Genomic DNA, 12504 nt, shown 5'->3' on the forward strand with positions numbered 1-12504 from the left:
ATGGGATTGACTTCACAACAATGACCCTCTACATGGAAGAGTAAAAGATGTGTGAATTGCTGAATATATGTATGGAAATAAATTGTAATATACATTATCCTTTGGTTTTTGGGATTTAAGCCCTGTATATGATATGTAAAATGGATAAATTCTGCATTTTTTCCTTTTCTCGATTTCTGGTCAGGATTGTTTTTGTGTTTACACACCACATATGATCAAATATTCACTTCCTTTTCCAATCACTTTTGTTGCTAGTTCCCTTGATTGAATGATTGTAACAGGGCCATCTACAATACATATATTTTGGTAGTAGATATATTGTACGTCTACATTATATATACATGTACGTATTGTATACCTATCTATCTGTCATTAAGACTCGACCTTGATAAATGTTCTTACTTTTCTTTTGTACATATTTTCCCCTAAATAACATCCAAAAATAGTAATCTTTAGAAAGTGGTTGAAGCGAATCTTTTCATGGGATCTTCGTAGTATACATGATAGAAGCAATATTTAGGTACACTTTAAAAAAAACAAAAAACAATATGGCCTCCCTTCCGATCACTGGTTTGACATAGTAATATATAGTTTAACTCAATATAGGTATATAAATTAAATCTTTATTCCAAGTAAGAAGGATTGTATTATCTTGCAAATATAATTATTGACATAATGTAATTTTATGTCATAACCTGTATAAAACGAGTGTGCAAGTATAGAGGCGTCCACAGGATTATATTTAGGGGGGGGAATTTTTAAATCAAAAAATTCCAAAAATTTGGATTTTTAGTTAAAAAATTTGAATTTTTTTTTAAATATTTCAAAAAGTCCCTGTTGTTAATTTAAAATTAAATTTTTTGGAAAAAAAATTCAAAATTTTAATTTTAAATATTAAATTTTTCGAGAATTTTTTTGTAAGATCAGTTACAGAAAATTAATTTTTTGGGGGAAAAAATAAAAATTAAATTTCCAATATTAATTTTTGTAAATTTTTTTAATTTTTATTCTCAGCTGTTCACGGAAAATAAAATGTTTTGAAAAAAATTTCAAAATTTAACTTTTAAATTTTTCTAGAAATTTTTAAAAAATGTATGGTAAGTTACAGAAAATTAATTTTTTGGCGAAAAAAAATAAAAATTAAATTTCCAATATTAATTTTCTTAGAATTTTGTTTAAAAATTCCAAGCTGTTCACGGAAAATGAAATGTTATGAAAAAAATGTCAAATATTAATTTTTCTAGTAAAAAGTAAAAATGCCTTAATATGGGGGAGGGGACAACCCTGCAGCCCACCCCCTGTGGAGGCCCTGAAGTTGCACCATCACTGCATGTGGATCTATTAAAATTGCACATTCATTATGTACCTTGCGGTAGTACCCGGCTTTGTCATAGTAATTAGACATCGGCTAAAATTTTCTTTAATTTTCTTTTAAATTGATGGAAAATAACTCCCCCAGAAATCCTCGCTGGTGTTACCCTTCGTTTACCATGAGCACACTCAAACGTAGTTACTCAATACTTAAATCAATTCATATGACGTGTTAGAAAAATTAATTTTAAAATATGTTGGTATGACTGTATAGTACTTTAGTCTTTAGAGCGCTCACTAACAAAAACAAACAAACCAGTGCTCCCATTAAGCTTAATACAAAACGCGGGTTAATTCATTTTTACACACCAGATTTTATATTTTATTCAAATCTGAACATATACAAATAATGAAAGTCCGCTGTATTTTTTAGATCTCTCATTTATGTTGCTGTCATAATTATTTAACATCTGAGTAGTGAACTTCCTTCTTTTTTTTTTACTAAATTAGATTATATTTAAAACTTGAATGAACTACCGTGTGTCACCATAAAAGCCAGAGAGCAACTTTGTTTCAGAGTTATAATTGACAGTCCTTGTTAGATTCCGAGTAGAATAGAGGATCCCCATCCCAGCAATTATTGCATATTTATTTGTAACCCTCCTCCGTCATCACAGCTGATTGTAGCCTATCTAATGAAACTGTATGACAGCTAAACTCCTCTAAAACATTCATCAAACTGTCAGCGTGGTCATGTTGATTTTAAATTTCTTTTTTTTTACATGCCCAAATGTACACGATTTTCATCATCACATAAACTGTAAATATATACATCAGGGAGCAATAAATAAAAGAAACAAAACAAGAACACTGCTAGATATGCTAGATCAATTCTACTCTGAGTCCAAATCCTCAAAGTTCAGAGTTAAAAAATAATGACAACAGCTCAGGGAAAAAAAAGTTCCTTTCTCTGAATGTTACTTTTTATGTACTCTTTTTAGGACAGTTAATATATATATTTTTTTTTTTTGTGGACAGATAATGTTTCACTCAATTTCAACTCAGAGACTATTCTAATTTCATATCATGGTCACATTATGAAATGTTCTTATTCCTTTATTGGAACATCCTTCGAGATTGAAAGGGGCAAACGAGGAATTTATTATAAAAACCAGGAGTGCAACTTTGCTACATTGATAGAGATATAAATAGTTGTATGAGAGCTATGCATTAAATTTTATCACCTTAGAGTCCCTTGTTTCATTAAGTACATATTATATAGTTGCTAATAGTGGCATTTACTTATATAACCTTAACATATGTAAAAAAAAAAATGCTTAGTGTACAGTAAGAATGGAATGAAACAGAAGGAATCGGTACGATTTTTATTAGGTTTTTTTTTCCGTTTTTACAAAAAACATATTTTGATGAGTTTATTTTTTTCCATAGAATTAAGGGTATCCACCTTTTTAATCAGTAGATACACGGTTGATAGGTTGGATATATTTGTATATATGTTGTATACAAGTTGTAACCTTATAAGGGAAAACCACAGTTGTTCATAAAAAAAAATTTTTTTTTTTATGAAAAAATTTAAAAAAATATATTTGAAATATTAAATTTAATGGGAAAAAAATTTAAAAATCCACAGCTATTTGCAAAAAAATTAATTTCAAATAAAAAGTAAAAAATCATTAATTTAATGGCTGGGGCTAAAATCCCTGCTGACGCACACTTTAATATTTATCAACTACAATTGAATGCCTTTGGAACCCTCTGTAGTCCTCTGTAATTGACGCTCAGTGATGGCTGACAGTGGCTTTGAGGGCCTCGGTGTTTGGATGACTGACACTACAGGCAGTCCCCTCGACATGCACCAAGAAAGATTGGTCAAGGGGATGGGCATCAGGGTTGTAGAGGAGGCCAAAGGTGTCAAAAAGAGTTCAAAAGACTCATTCAAAAGAGTAGGAGATGGGTTTCTTTAATTTCTGGTGTCAAAAGTGGACACTCATCACCACTTTTTTGATAGCTCTCTCGACAGTCTGGTGTGAAACTCCGGGATCTCTTGCATGGTTTGTCATGGGCTTGAGGGAATTGGCCTGGACTGTTTTATATAACTCCTCACGGTCCAGTTTGGACATTTCAACAGATCCCTTCTTCCTCCTAACGTTTTGGACTTGCTGACGACATAGACGGTTGTCATAGGGACACCCAACTGCTTCGAGTACGGGAATAGAAATTCGTCGATCTCGTTCAACTGTCATTTTCTTGACTTGTACACAAGCTTTAGAGCTCAGGTTTGTTTTGTGTTGTAACAAATTGTTGATGCTTTAATATATCAAAAAATGAATGAATTTCCTTCACTCAACCTTCATTAATGATTGAATTAGTAAGTGTACGTATTTCAATGGACCACTCGGTAAGTACAGCAACAACACTGGCTAGAGCATTCATGTAACAACAATACAATGCATATTCAATTAGGGTTGGGCAACAAAACGGGGGATGGAGAGGTGACAAGGGAAATACTTTAATAATATCAAATTATTATAGAACAAGACCTTTGCAAACTTGGTCACTCAATACAGCATAGATCACAGCCTTTACACGTCTCAAGAAGGCCTTGCAGGAGTTGATGACAAACTCCTGTGACACGTTGTCCCACCTAGCCACTATGGTGCCCATCAGTGAGTCCACAATTGGGTGTGGAGTTTTGTTGTTTTCCCTATCCGAAGCATCCCACACTCCGAAGTCCAGGGTTCCAATCTGGCAAAGACGAGGCATCTCTCACAACCTCACCTTCAGCATCTAGAAGATCTGAGATGTTTTTTATATTAATGAGAAAATCCTTAATTTAATATGCTGTATCTCTTTTGTCTTTGCAACTTGTACAATTTGCATGCACAGGTTACTACATATAACCTCCAGATGTCTGATTCTATGCTTTGTATTCATATTTTTTAACAAATTTTAATTACTGTTATTAATTCTTCATTATTATGAACAGAGCATATGCTAAATATTGAAATCTTTTTTCTCTCATGATGTGTTTTTGCAAAATAAACAATGTTTCAAGAGGCAATAGAGATGGATACCTGTAGAGGAAACGAAGTGTGTATAAATATGTATCAGTCATTTATAACGACCTGATTTATTAAGATTCTTGAGTGTATGAGAATCTTATTTGGAGCAAGCAGAAAACGGGTTATCTCAACGTGTATGTTGCGCGTGTACATGCTTGCTTGCATGGCTTTAGCCACAACCACCATTGGTATTTAAAAAGTCTTTGTTTCAGTTGTTGGGCGTAACCCTTTCTTCGAGTCCCTCATACTATTTTTTTCTATCAAGGTCGATCCCGCCTCCTTCATCGTGTTTGTAGTGTTTGGGTTATTTGCAGACCCGTGAGAAAGTAGAGGCGGGTCCTGTTGGTAATTACCCTCCACATATGCACAACATATGAGTAGCCTCTGCATAATTATTAATGGTGAAAGTTTGGTGTCCATCCTGGATGATGTTCCTTCCTTTTTCTTTATTTATTTATTATTCTTCATCATAGTAGATGTCCCAAGGTCGCAAAAACTTGATATTATATATTTGTATCGTCATGAAATTGTAGTTATAGTATCTACATACCGGGTGGTCCATTGAAATATGACCACTTACTAATTTAAATAATTAATGGAGGTCCAGGTATTTAAACTAACTCATATTTCGATATCATTAAAGCATAAACAATTATTTAGCAAATAAAACAAATTTGAGCACTCTAGCTTACGTACAAGTCAAGAAAATGACACTTGAACTTCATTGACGAATTTTCATTCGCACCCTCCAAGCCGTTGGGCGTCTCCAGGACCACCGTCTACCCTATCAGTAAGTCTGATACGTTGGTGAGAAATAAGTTATCTGTCAAAAAGGCCAAACTGGACCTGGATGAGTTAAAGAAAACATCTCAAGCCAATCCCCTCAGGTCCATGTGGGCCCATGCAATAGATATCGGGGTTTCACACCAGACTGTCTATAGACCTATTGAAAAAGTGATTGGACAGAGCCTTGTGATGGTGAAGAGACCACTTTTGGCACCAGTAATGAAAGAAACCCCCCTTTTCCGTTGCACTACTCTTTCGAGTTCTTTCGAACTCTTTTTTGACACTTTTGGCACCCTACAGACATGATGCGAACCCCTCGATAACAAGTTTGGTGTGCATGTATAGGGGAAGGCTTCAGTGTACGTCAACGATGGATTGTCAAACCAGCACTAGGGCTCTATGACAGAAGACTACCTCTACAGCGAGTACTAGGCCTTCCACATCCGCCACGAAGCCATGTTTGGGCGGCTCCATTAAAGATTAAGAGAGCTCAGACACACATCTTTTTAGAGTATTCATCTTGTTGAAATTCTAATGTTAATTAATAAATTATATCTGGTTGGAGTTTAAAAATCAAAGTGTTTAGATTTTAATGGGCCACTCGGTACTTATTATGTTTCTCCACCGATCTCTGGTCCTTCTCTACTTGTATGTGTGGTTTGTTTTTCACTTCTATAAACGATGATGGTTTATACTACTACATATTCTATTCTATGGAATAATAAAAAAGGGCGCGGTTCTTAAAAAGAGAACGTGATTTTTTTTTCTTTCTTTTTTGTATTAAAAAAAACCCTTTATCAAATCTTATCTATACATATTATAGTTTGTTATAACTAGACTGCCCTCCCTACTCGTCCCTTTATCTAACAGCAGACTCATCAACAAAATATACGTACATTTTTACGATCAACCTGCTGCAAAATAAAGAAAAGATCTTTAATCAAAAAATATGTAAATACCTATATTATTATCATCATCATCGTGTTTTTTTCCTTCTCTTTCTAAAGGTATACCAAAGTTGTTTCGAAATAGATAAATAACCATATATTTATACTCTATTATAAATATTTTTTAACGAAAAAAAATTAGAAATCCACTAATCCATTAACCATTCATATATGAGAACGTTGAATGTACGCAGAGATTCTTGAAGGGAGCGTGATTCCCTTCACTCGCGGCCCGAACGCACCTTCGCCGAACCATGAAAGGGACTGATGTTTGCGCCGCAGAATTTCCATGTCCGCAAACCGTTGACTTGAGGAATATAGTCTGGATGTGATAGTTGATGAACCAACAAGCTTTATATGCAATAAATATATGTAGTTTGTGATCCTTGAACAAGAACAAAAAAAAGAAAAACACCCCACGAATTCTTTTTTTTTTTTTTTTTTCGTGACTTGAAACTATAAGTTATTTTACAAATAACTCAAATAATAAGTGTGTGTTGTGCTCCTGGCTTTGGGAAAAAAGATTCCAAGAAATAGATAAAAAACAATTTGCCTTAAAATGAGGTTACTTCTCATTTCCTGCTTGTTTTTAGCAGTAATAGGACTGTCACTCTCTGAGCGACCCATTAAGCTCAGATTATCTTCCAGTGCTACAAGAAGGCAGAGCAGTAGTAGTTCCAGCAGCATCGTGGGGGATAGCGAACCCCTCACACGTAGTACACGCCAACTTGCCTCTCTCCGAACAAGAAAAAGGATCCGTCGTCCTCCTAGGCTCAACGACGATGAGGATGAGGATGTCTCAGAAGGTCAAGAGTCTCGTGATGTTTTCTCTTCAAGATTTGCTCCATCTCGAGGAAGTCCTCGCCGTGAGGACGATGATGATGATGAAGAGGAAGATAAGAAACCTGTGAGGTCCAGGTCTCGTGGAGGAGGAAGTGCATTCAGAAGTCGAGGAGGACGGCCTTCCCTCTCTTCAAAAAGCTCATCCCGAAGTTCCCTTGCTCCAAAGTTAACAGCTCCAAATGATGACGGATATAAAATCGTTTGCTACTACACAAATTGGTCACAGTACAGACCCAAAATTGGACAGTTCTTGCCTGAAGACATTGATCCTCATATTTGCACTCACGTGATCTTTGCCTTTGGTTGGATCAAGAATGGCAAGTTAACTTCCTTTGAAACAAATGACGTTAGTACAGACGGAAAGATCGGTCTCTATGATCGTGTTGTGGGACTCAAGTCCAAAAATCCTAAGCTCAAAGTTATTTTAGCTATTGGAGGATGGAGTTTTGGTACTTCTAAGTTTAAAAAAATGGCGGAAACCCGATTTTCCAGGCAAACATTCATTTTCTCTGCCATTAGTTTCCTTCGTAAACATGATTTTGATGGACTTGATATTGATTGGGAGTATCCAAAGAGACCCGACAAGGAAAATTTCGTTGCTCTTCTTAAGGAACTTCGACAGGCTTTTGAATATGAGCATGAAGAAACTAAGAACGATCGTCTCATACTCTCAGCTGCAGTACCTGTAGGCCCTGATAATGTGAGAGGTGGATATGATGTTCCCGCAGTGAGCAAATGGCTTGATTTCTTTAATTTGATGGCCTATGATTTCCATGGTAAATGGGAAAAGCAGGCGGGTCACAATGCTCCTCTCTATGCTCCAAGCTCAGATTCTGAATGGAGAAAACAACTCTCTGTCAGTTTTGCTGCTCAAATGTGGACAAAGTTGGGTGCTCCCAAAAACAAAATGGTCATCGGAATGCCTACTTATGGACGTTCTTTCACTCTTGCCAGCAAACGCAATTATATTGTCAATTCACCTTCAAAGGATGGAGGCAAAACAGGAGAGTATACTCGTGAAGCCGGATTCTTGGCCTACTATGAAATCTGTGAAATGCTTCTTAAGGGTGCCAATTATATTTGGGATGATGAAATGAAGGTTCCCTACTTGGTGAAGGGAGATCAATGGGTTGGATTTGATGACGAACGCTCTATTCGACACAAAATGAACTGGATCAAGACAAGTGGCTTTGCAGGAGCCATGGTATGGTCCATTGACATGGATGACTTCAATGGAACTATTTGTGGATCTGGTGTAAAATATCCTCTTGTTGGAGCTATTCGTGAAGAACTAATGGGAGTACCCAGGGATACAGTTGCACCAGGAATTGAGCCTGATGACATTGATTGGGAAACTGTTGCTCCAAATCGACTCACACCATACGTTCCAGAAGAGGATCCTCAAAGAATTGACATTGCTGACTTGTTGGGACAAGTGTCTAAAGGAAACAAGAAGAACAGACTGCCTGCACTTCTTCAAAATGCCAATACCCTTCCTGAAAATCTTCGTGAGCCCCAAATATTTTGCTACTTCACTAACTGGAGCTACAAGAGACCTGGAATGGGCAAATTCACTCCCGAAGATTTGGATCCCAAACTCTGCACGCATATCGTATTTGCCTTTGCTACCATATCAAACAACAAATTGACAGCATCAGAGGATCGAGACATTGGAGATGCATTCACTGAAGGAACCTATGATCGTATCATGCTCCTTAAAGAACAAAATCCAGATTTGCAAATCTTACTTGCCCTTGGAGGATGGTCCTTTGGCTCTGAGCCCTTCCGTAAGATCACAGAGAATATTTTTAGAATGAATGGATTCGTATATGACTCCATTGAGTTCCTTCGTCGTTATAACTTTGACGGGTTGGACATTGACTGGGAGTATCCTGAAAATGAGGATGACAAGGCTGCTTTTGTTAATTTAATCAAAGAACTTCGTCTTGCATTTGAGGGTGAGCATAAATCTGCCAAAAAGCCAAAACTTCTTCTCACAGCTGCTGTACCTGCCAACTACAAAGCCATCTCTGCGGGCTATGATGTCCCAGAGCTCTCCAAGTACCTTGATTTCCTTAATGTGATGACGTATGACTTCCACGGTCAATGGGAGAATGAAGTGGGACACAACTCCCCACTCTTTCCTTTGAATTCTGCCTCTAATAAAGAAAAGAAGCTGACGGTGGACTATGCTGTAAAGGAATGGGTTCGTAAAGGTGCTCCACTTGAAAAAATTAACGTGGGAATGCCGGTCTATGGTCGGACCTTCAAGCTTAAGGACAATGCCAAGTTTGACATAGGTGCAGAGGCCGTTTCTGGAGGAGATGCAGGTCGCTACACGGGAGAAGAGGGATTCCTTTCCTACTATGAAATCTGCGATTTCCTACATCAAGACAACACAACCCTCGTTTGGGACAATGAGCAACAAGTTCCTTTCGCCTATCGTGGAGATCAATGGGTGGGCTTCGATGACGAACGATCTCTACGTACCAAAGTCGACTGGCTCAAAACAGAGGGCTTTGGGGGTATCATGATCTGGTCAGTGGATTTGGACGACTTCCGTGGCTATTGTGGAACTGGAAAATTCCCTCTTATCAAAGCCATGAAGAAAGAACTCCAAGACTACGCCGTGGAACTCAAATATGAAGGACCTTATGAAACTCCCCGTGCAGGAGAAGAGCCAGAAGAGGAAAAACAAGTTTGTGACGAGGATGAGGGTCATGTCAGCTTCCACAGAGATAAAAATGACTGTAAAATGTACTTTGTGTGTCAAGGAACGGTTCAACATCACAAGACTTGTCCCTCCGGACTAGTCTTTAACGAAAATGAAAATGTTTGTGATTGGCCTTCCGCTGTCGAAGAATGTGCGCATCTTCTGCCAGAGAAATAAATGAAACAACATTTGCAGTCTCATATACATACATAAATACCTTCTTTTTCTTTTATTCCTCCTTCTTCCTCAATAAAACTCTGACGAATATATACCCAAAACTAAACTAAACAAGGCAATGAAAAAATTCTTACAGTTTAAGGAAGTTTTTCATTAAGAAAGAAACAAATTAAATGTCCATTAAATATATATATATTAATTATATACATTTCTTTCAAATTATTCGAATTGTACCTTTTCAAGAAAAAAGGTACTCCAACAACCTACGTCTCTTTACTCCATTCTTCCATTCTCATAATTATTATTTTCTCTTATATATATTATATCTCAAGAAAATCTTTCTAAGATCTTGTAAATATATGAAAACAAATTTTTCTTTACCTACATTCAAGAAACAAATAAGTGTTTAAACAATTGCAAAAGTATATAGGTACTTCATAATGAATAAATGTGATACATATTTATTATAAAAAAATATAAAAAAATTGTAAAATCAAAGGACTTCTTTATTAATTCCATATCTTTTTTACTTCATTACGCAAGACCATGCGAGGGGTGGGCCACGTAGAATTGTACTTAAGTTTCAAGGGCGTTTTTGAGCAGGAGGGGTTGTAGCCCCCTTCCCCAAAATTAAGAAGTTTTTACTTATAACTAGATATATTTTTGGTCAGGATGGAAAACTTTTACACAAAATTAGGGGTGATTTTTTTTTTGTTAGAATTATTATTATAAAAAAAAGAGGTCATTGAGGCAAATTATGGTGCAGAGCAAAAATTTAATTTTTTCAAAATTGCTTGTGATTTTTGAAATTTTTTGCCTAGAAATTTATTATCTGATTTTTTTTTACAGGAAGTTTAATATTTGAAATTTTTTTCTAAGCAATTAATTTTTCAAGTTTTTTTTTTTTTTGTAAAAAATTATATTTTTTGTAAACAGCCTTGATTTTTGAAACTTTTGGTAAACAGCTATGGAATTTTAAAAAATTTTACCAAAAATTTAATACGTGAAATTTTATTTTCGAAATTTTTGTCGATAGCTATGGATGTTTGAAATATATTTCAAAATCATTTCATTTTGGATTTTTTATGAAAAAAATTCCAAAAACAAGCCCCCTCCCATACACCCCCCCAAAAAAAAAAAAATATATATAAATAAATATATAGTCCTGCAAATGCCCCTGAGTTTCGTAAAATTATTTAGCACTCAAACTTGGTAGCAAGGCATTTCTATTTTTCCATCATTTGGGGAGGGGTTAGCCCCAAAAAATTATCCACACCCTTATATAATTATTTATACAAATAGGTTTACTTTATTCCTAAGTTTTGTACAAGTTGTAACTTGTATAAGCTTCAACCAAAAAATGAGTTTAATAATTTTATACAAAGGATTGAGACTACTTTGCAGGCATATTGTCCGTTACCTTTTTTAATCGTTTAGTTCATTTTAATCCTTCATTTTTTTCGATTTCGTTTATCTAATTAAATAGCTCACTTTGAATTATTTTAATCGTTCATCAATCACTTTTTAAAAGACTATTTTAATACACATTACTAAAATATAATATACTATGGCAGATTATATAATTCAAGTGCCATATTACTCATAAATACATAATCACCATATAATTTTAATAAATCTAAATGAATTGATCAAGTAATGAATTATAATTAGAAAGATCAATGTTGTAAGTAAATAATGCGTTTTAAGAAGAACAAATTACTACATGTACAGTTTACTTATACAGACATTGTAGCTTGTACACAATATATATAAATATATAATTTTAAAAAACTGTGTAGAAATAACTTGACAATGAGGGTCAAGAAGTACCCAAGAGATTCGGAGCAGTTAATATGATTTTTTTATTTGCTTAACTACCAATTGATTTCGGGGATTTTGTATGTTTCTTTTGGAGACAAAAAGGTTGCGTGATACAATGTTGGGTGCGTAATTGGCTATCAGTTCATTTCATTCCTTCTTGTCATTCTTTTCTACTTCTTATTTTTTTTTATAGAAGGAAAGGTTGAGAGATATGAAAGGATAACTTCTCAAGTAATAGTTGGTAACTAGAAGTAGGAATCCTGTAATTAAATAATGCATTTTATGACCAAGAAATTGTAACTTGTGCAATATGACTATACAACTTGGAGCTCATAAAGACGTCTCAATTTGTACACGATATACAGTACACTATACAGCTCAAAGGCTGTTAAAATTAGCAAATAGCCCAGAGGAATAGTTATTTTTATTATTTTATTAGCCCTAAATACCACAAAATATCAAGTACCTATGTACTTTATATATATGGAGATATTGGACTGGCTTAGGTCGAAGGGAAGTCCCATTACAACACCGTTTTGTCCAATCTGAAACAAGGAAACAAAGCGCTTCACAGAATATTTGAAATTTACAGAGTGTTTCGCGCATAGAAATATTAGCTTCCTTTTAAAAAAACAATTCTTAACTACGCAGGAATAAAAATGTGTCTATTAAAACGATTTATTTTTCTTAAAAATAATTAGTTTTGGTATCAGTCCTAAGACTGATTGACTTATCAGTAATTTTTCTCCCTCTTTTTTTTCAGTATAAAAACATTGAATTTAGAGAGTAAAAAATAAAAATCCAATTTCTTCCTAACCAAATA

The 12504-nt window shown here is 35.0% G+C and overlaps 1 protein-coding gene across 1 annotated transcript; it reads left to right on the forward strand.

Annotated features, from left to right (window-relative positions):
- Positions 1–6166: 6166 nt before the first annotated feature.
- Cht7 (chitinase 7) lies at positions 6167–10358 on the forward strand. The gene has a single exon (XM_040717385.2). It carries the CDS (start codon positions 6687–6689, stop codon positions 9858–9860), a length of 3174 nt encoding a protein of 1057 aa, XP_040573319.1. The 5' UTR covers positions 6167–6686; the 3' UTR covers positions 9861–10358.
- Positions 10359–12504: the final 2146 nt, after the last annotated feature.

This window comes from Lepeophtheirus salmonis, chromosome 8 (genome assembly GCF_016086655.4).
Source record: "Lepeophtheirus salmonis chromosome 8, UVic_Lsal_1.4, whole genome shotgun sequence".
Lineage (NCBI taxonomy): Eukaryota > Metazoa > Arthropoda > Copepoda > Siphonostomatoida > Caligidae > Lepeophtheirus > Lepeophtheirus salmonis.

What these genes read in the sequence shown, in the direction of transcription:
- Cht7 (XM_040717385.2), top strand. Translation starts at nt 6,687, where the DNA reads ATGAGGTTACTTCTCATTTCCTGCTTGTTTTTAGCAGTAATAGGACTG.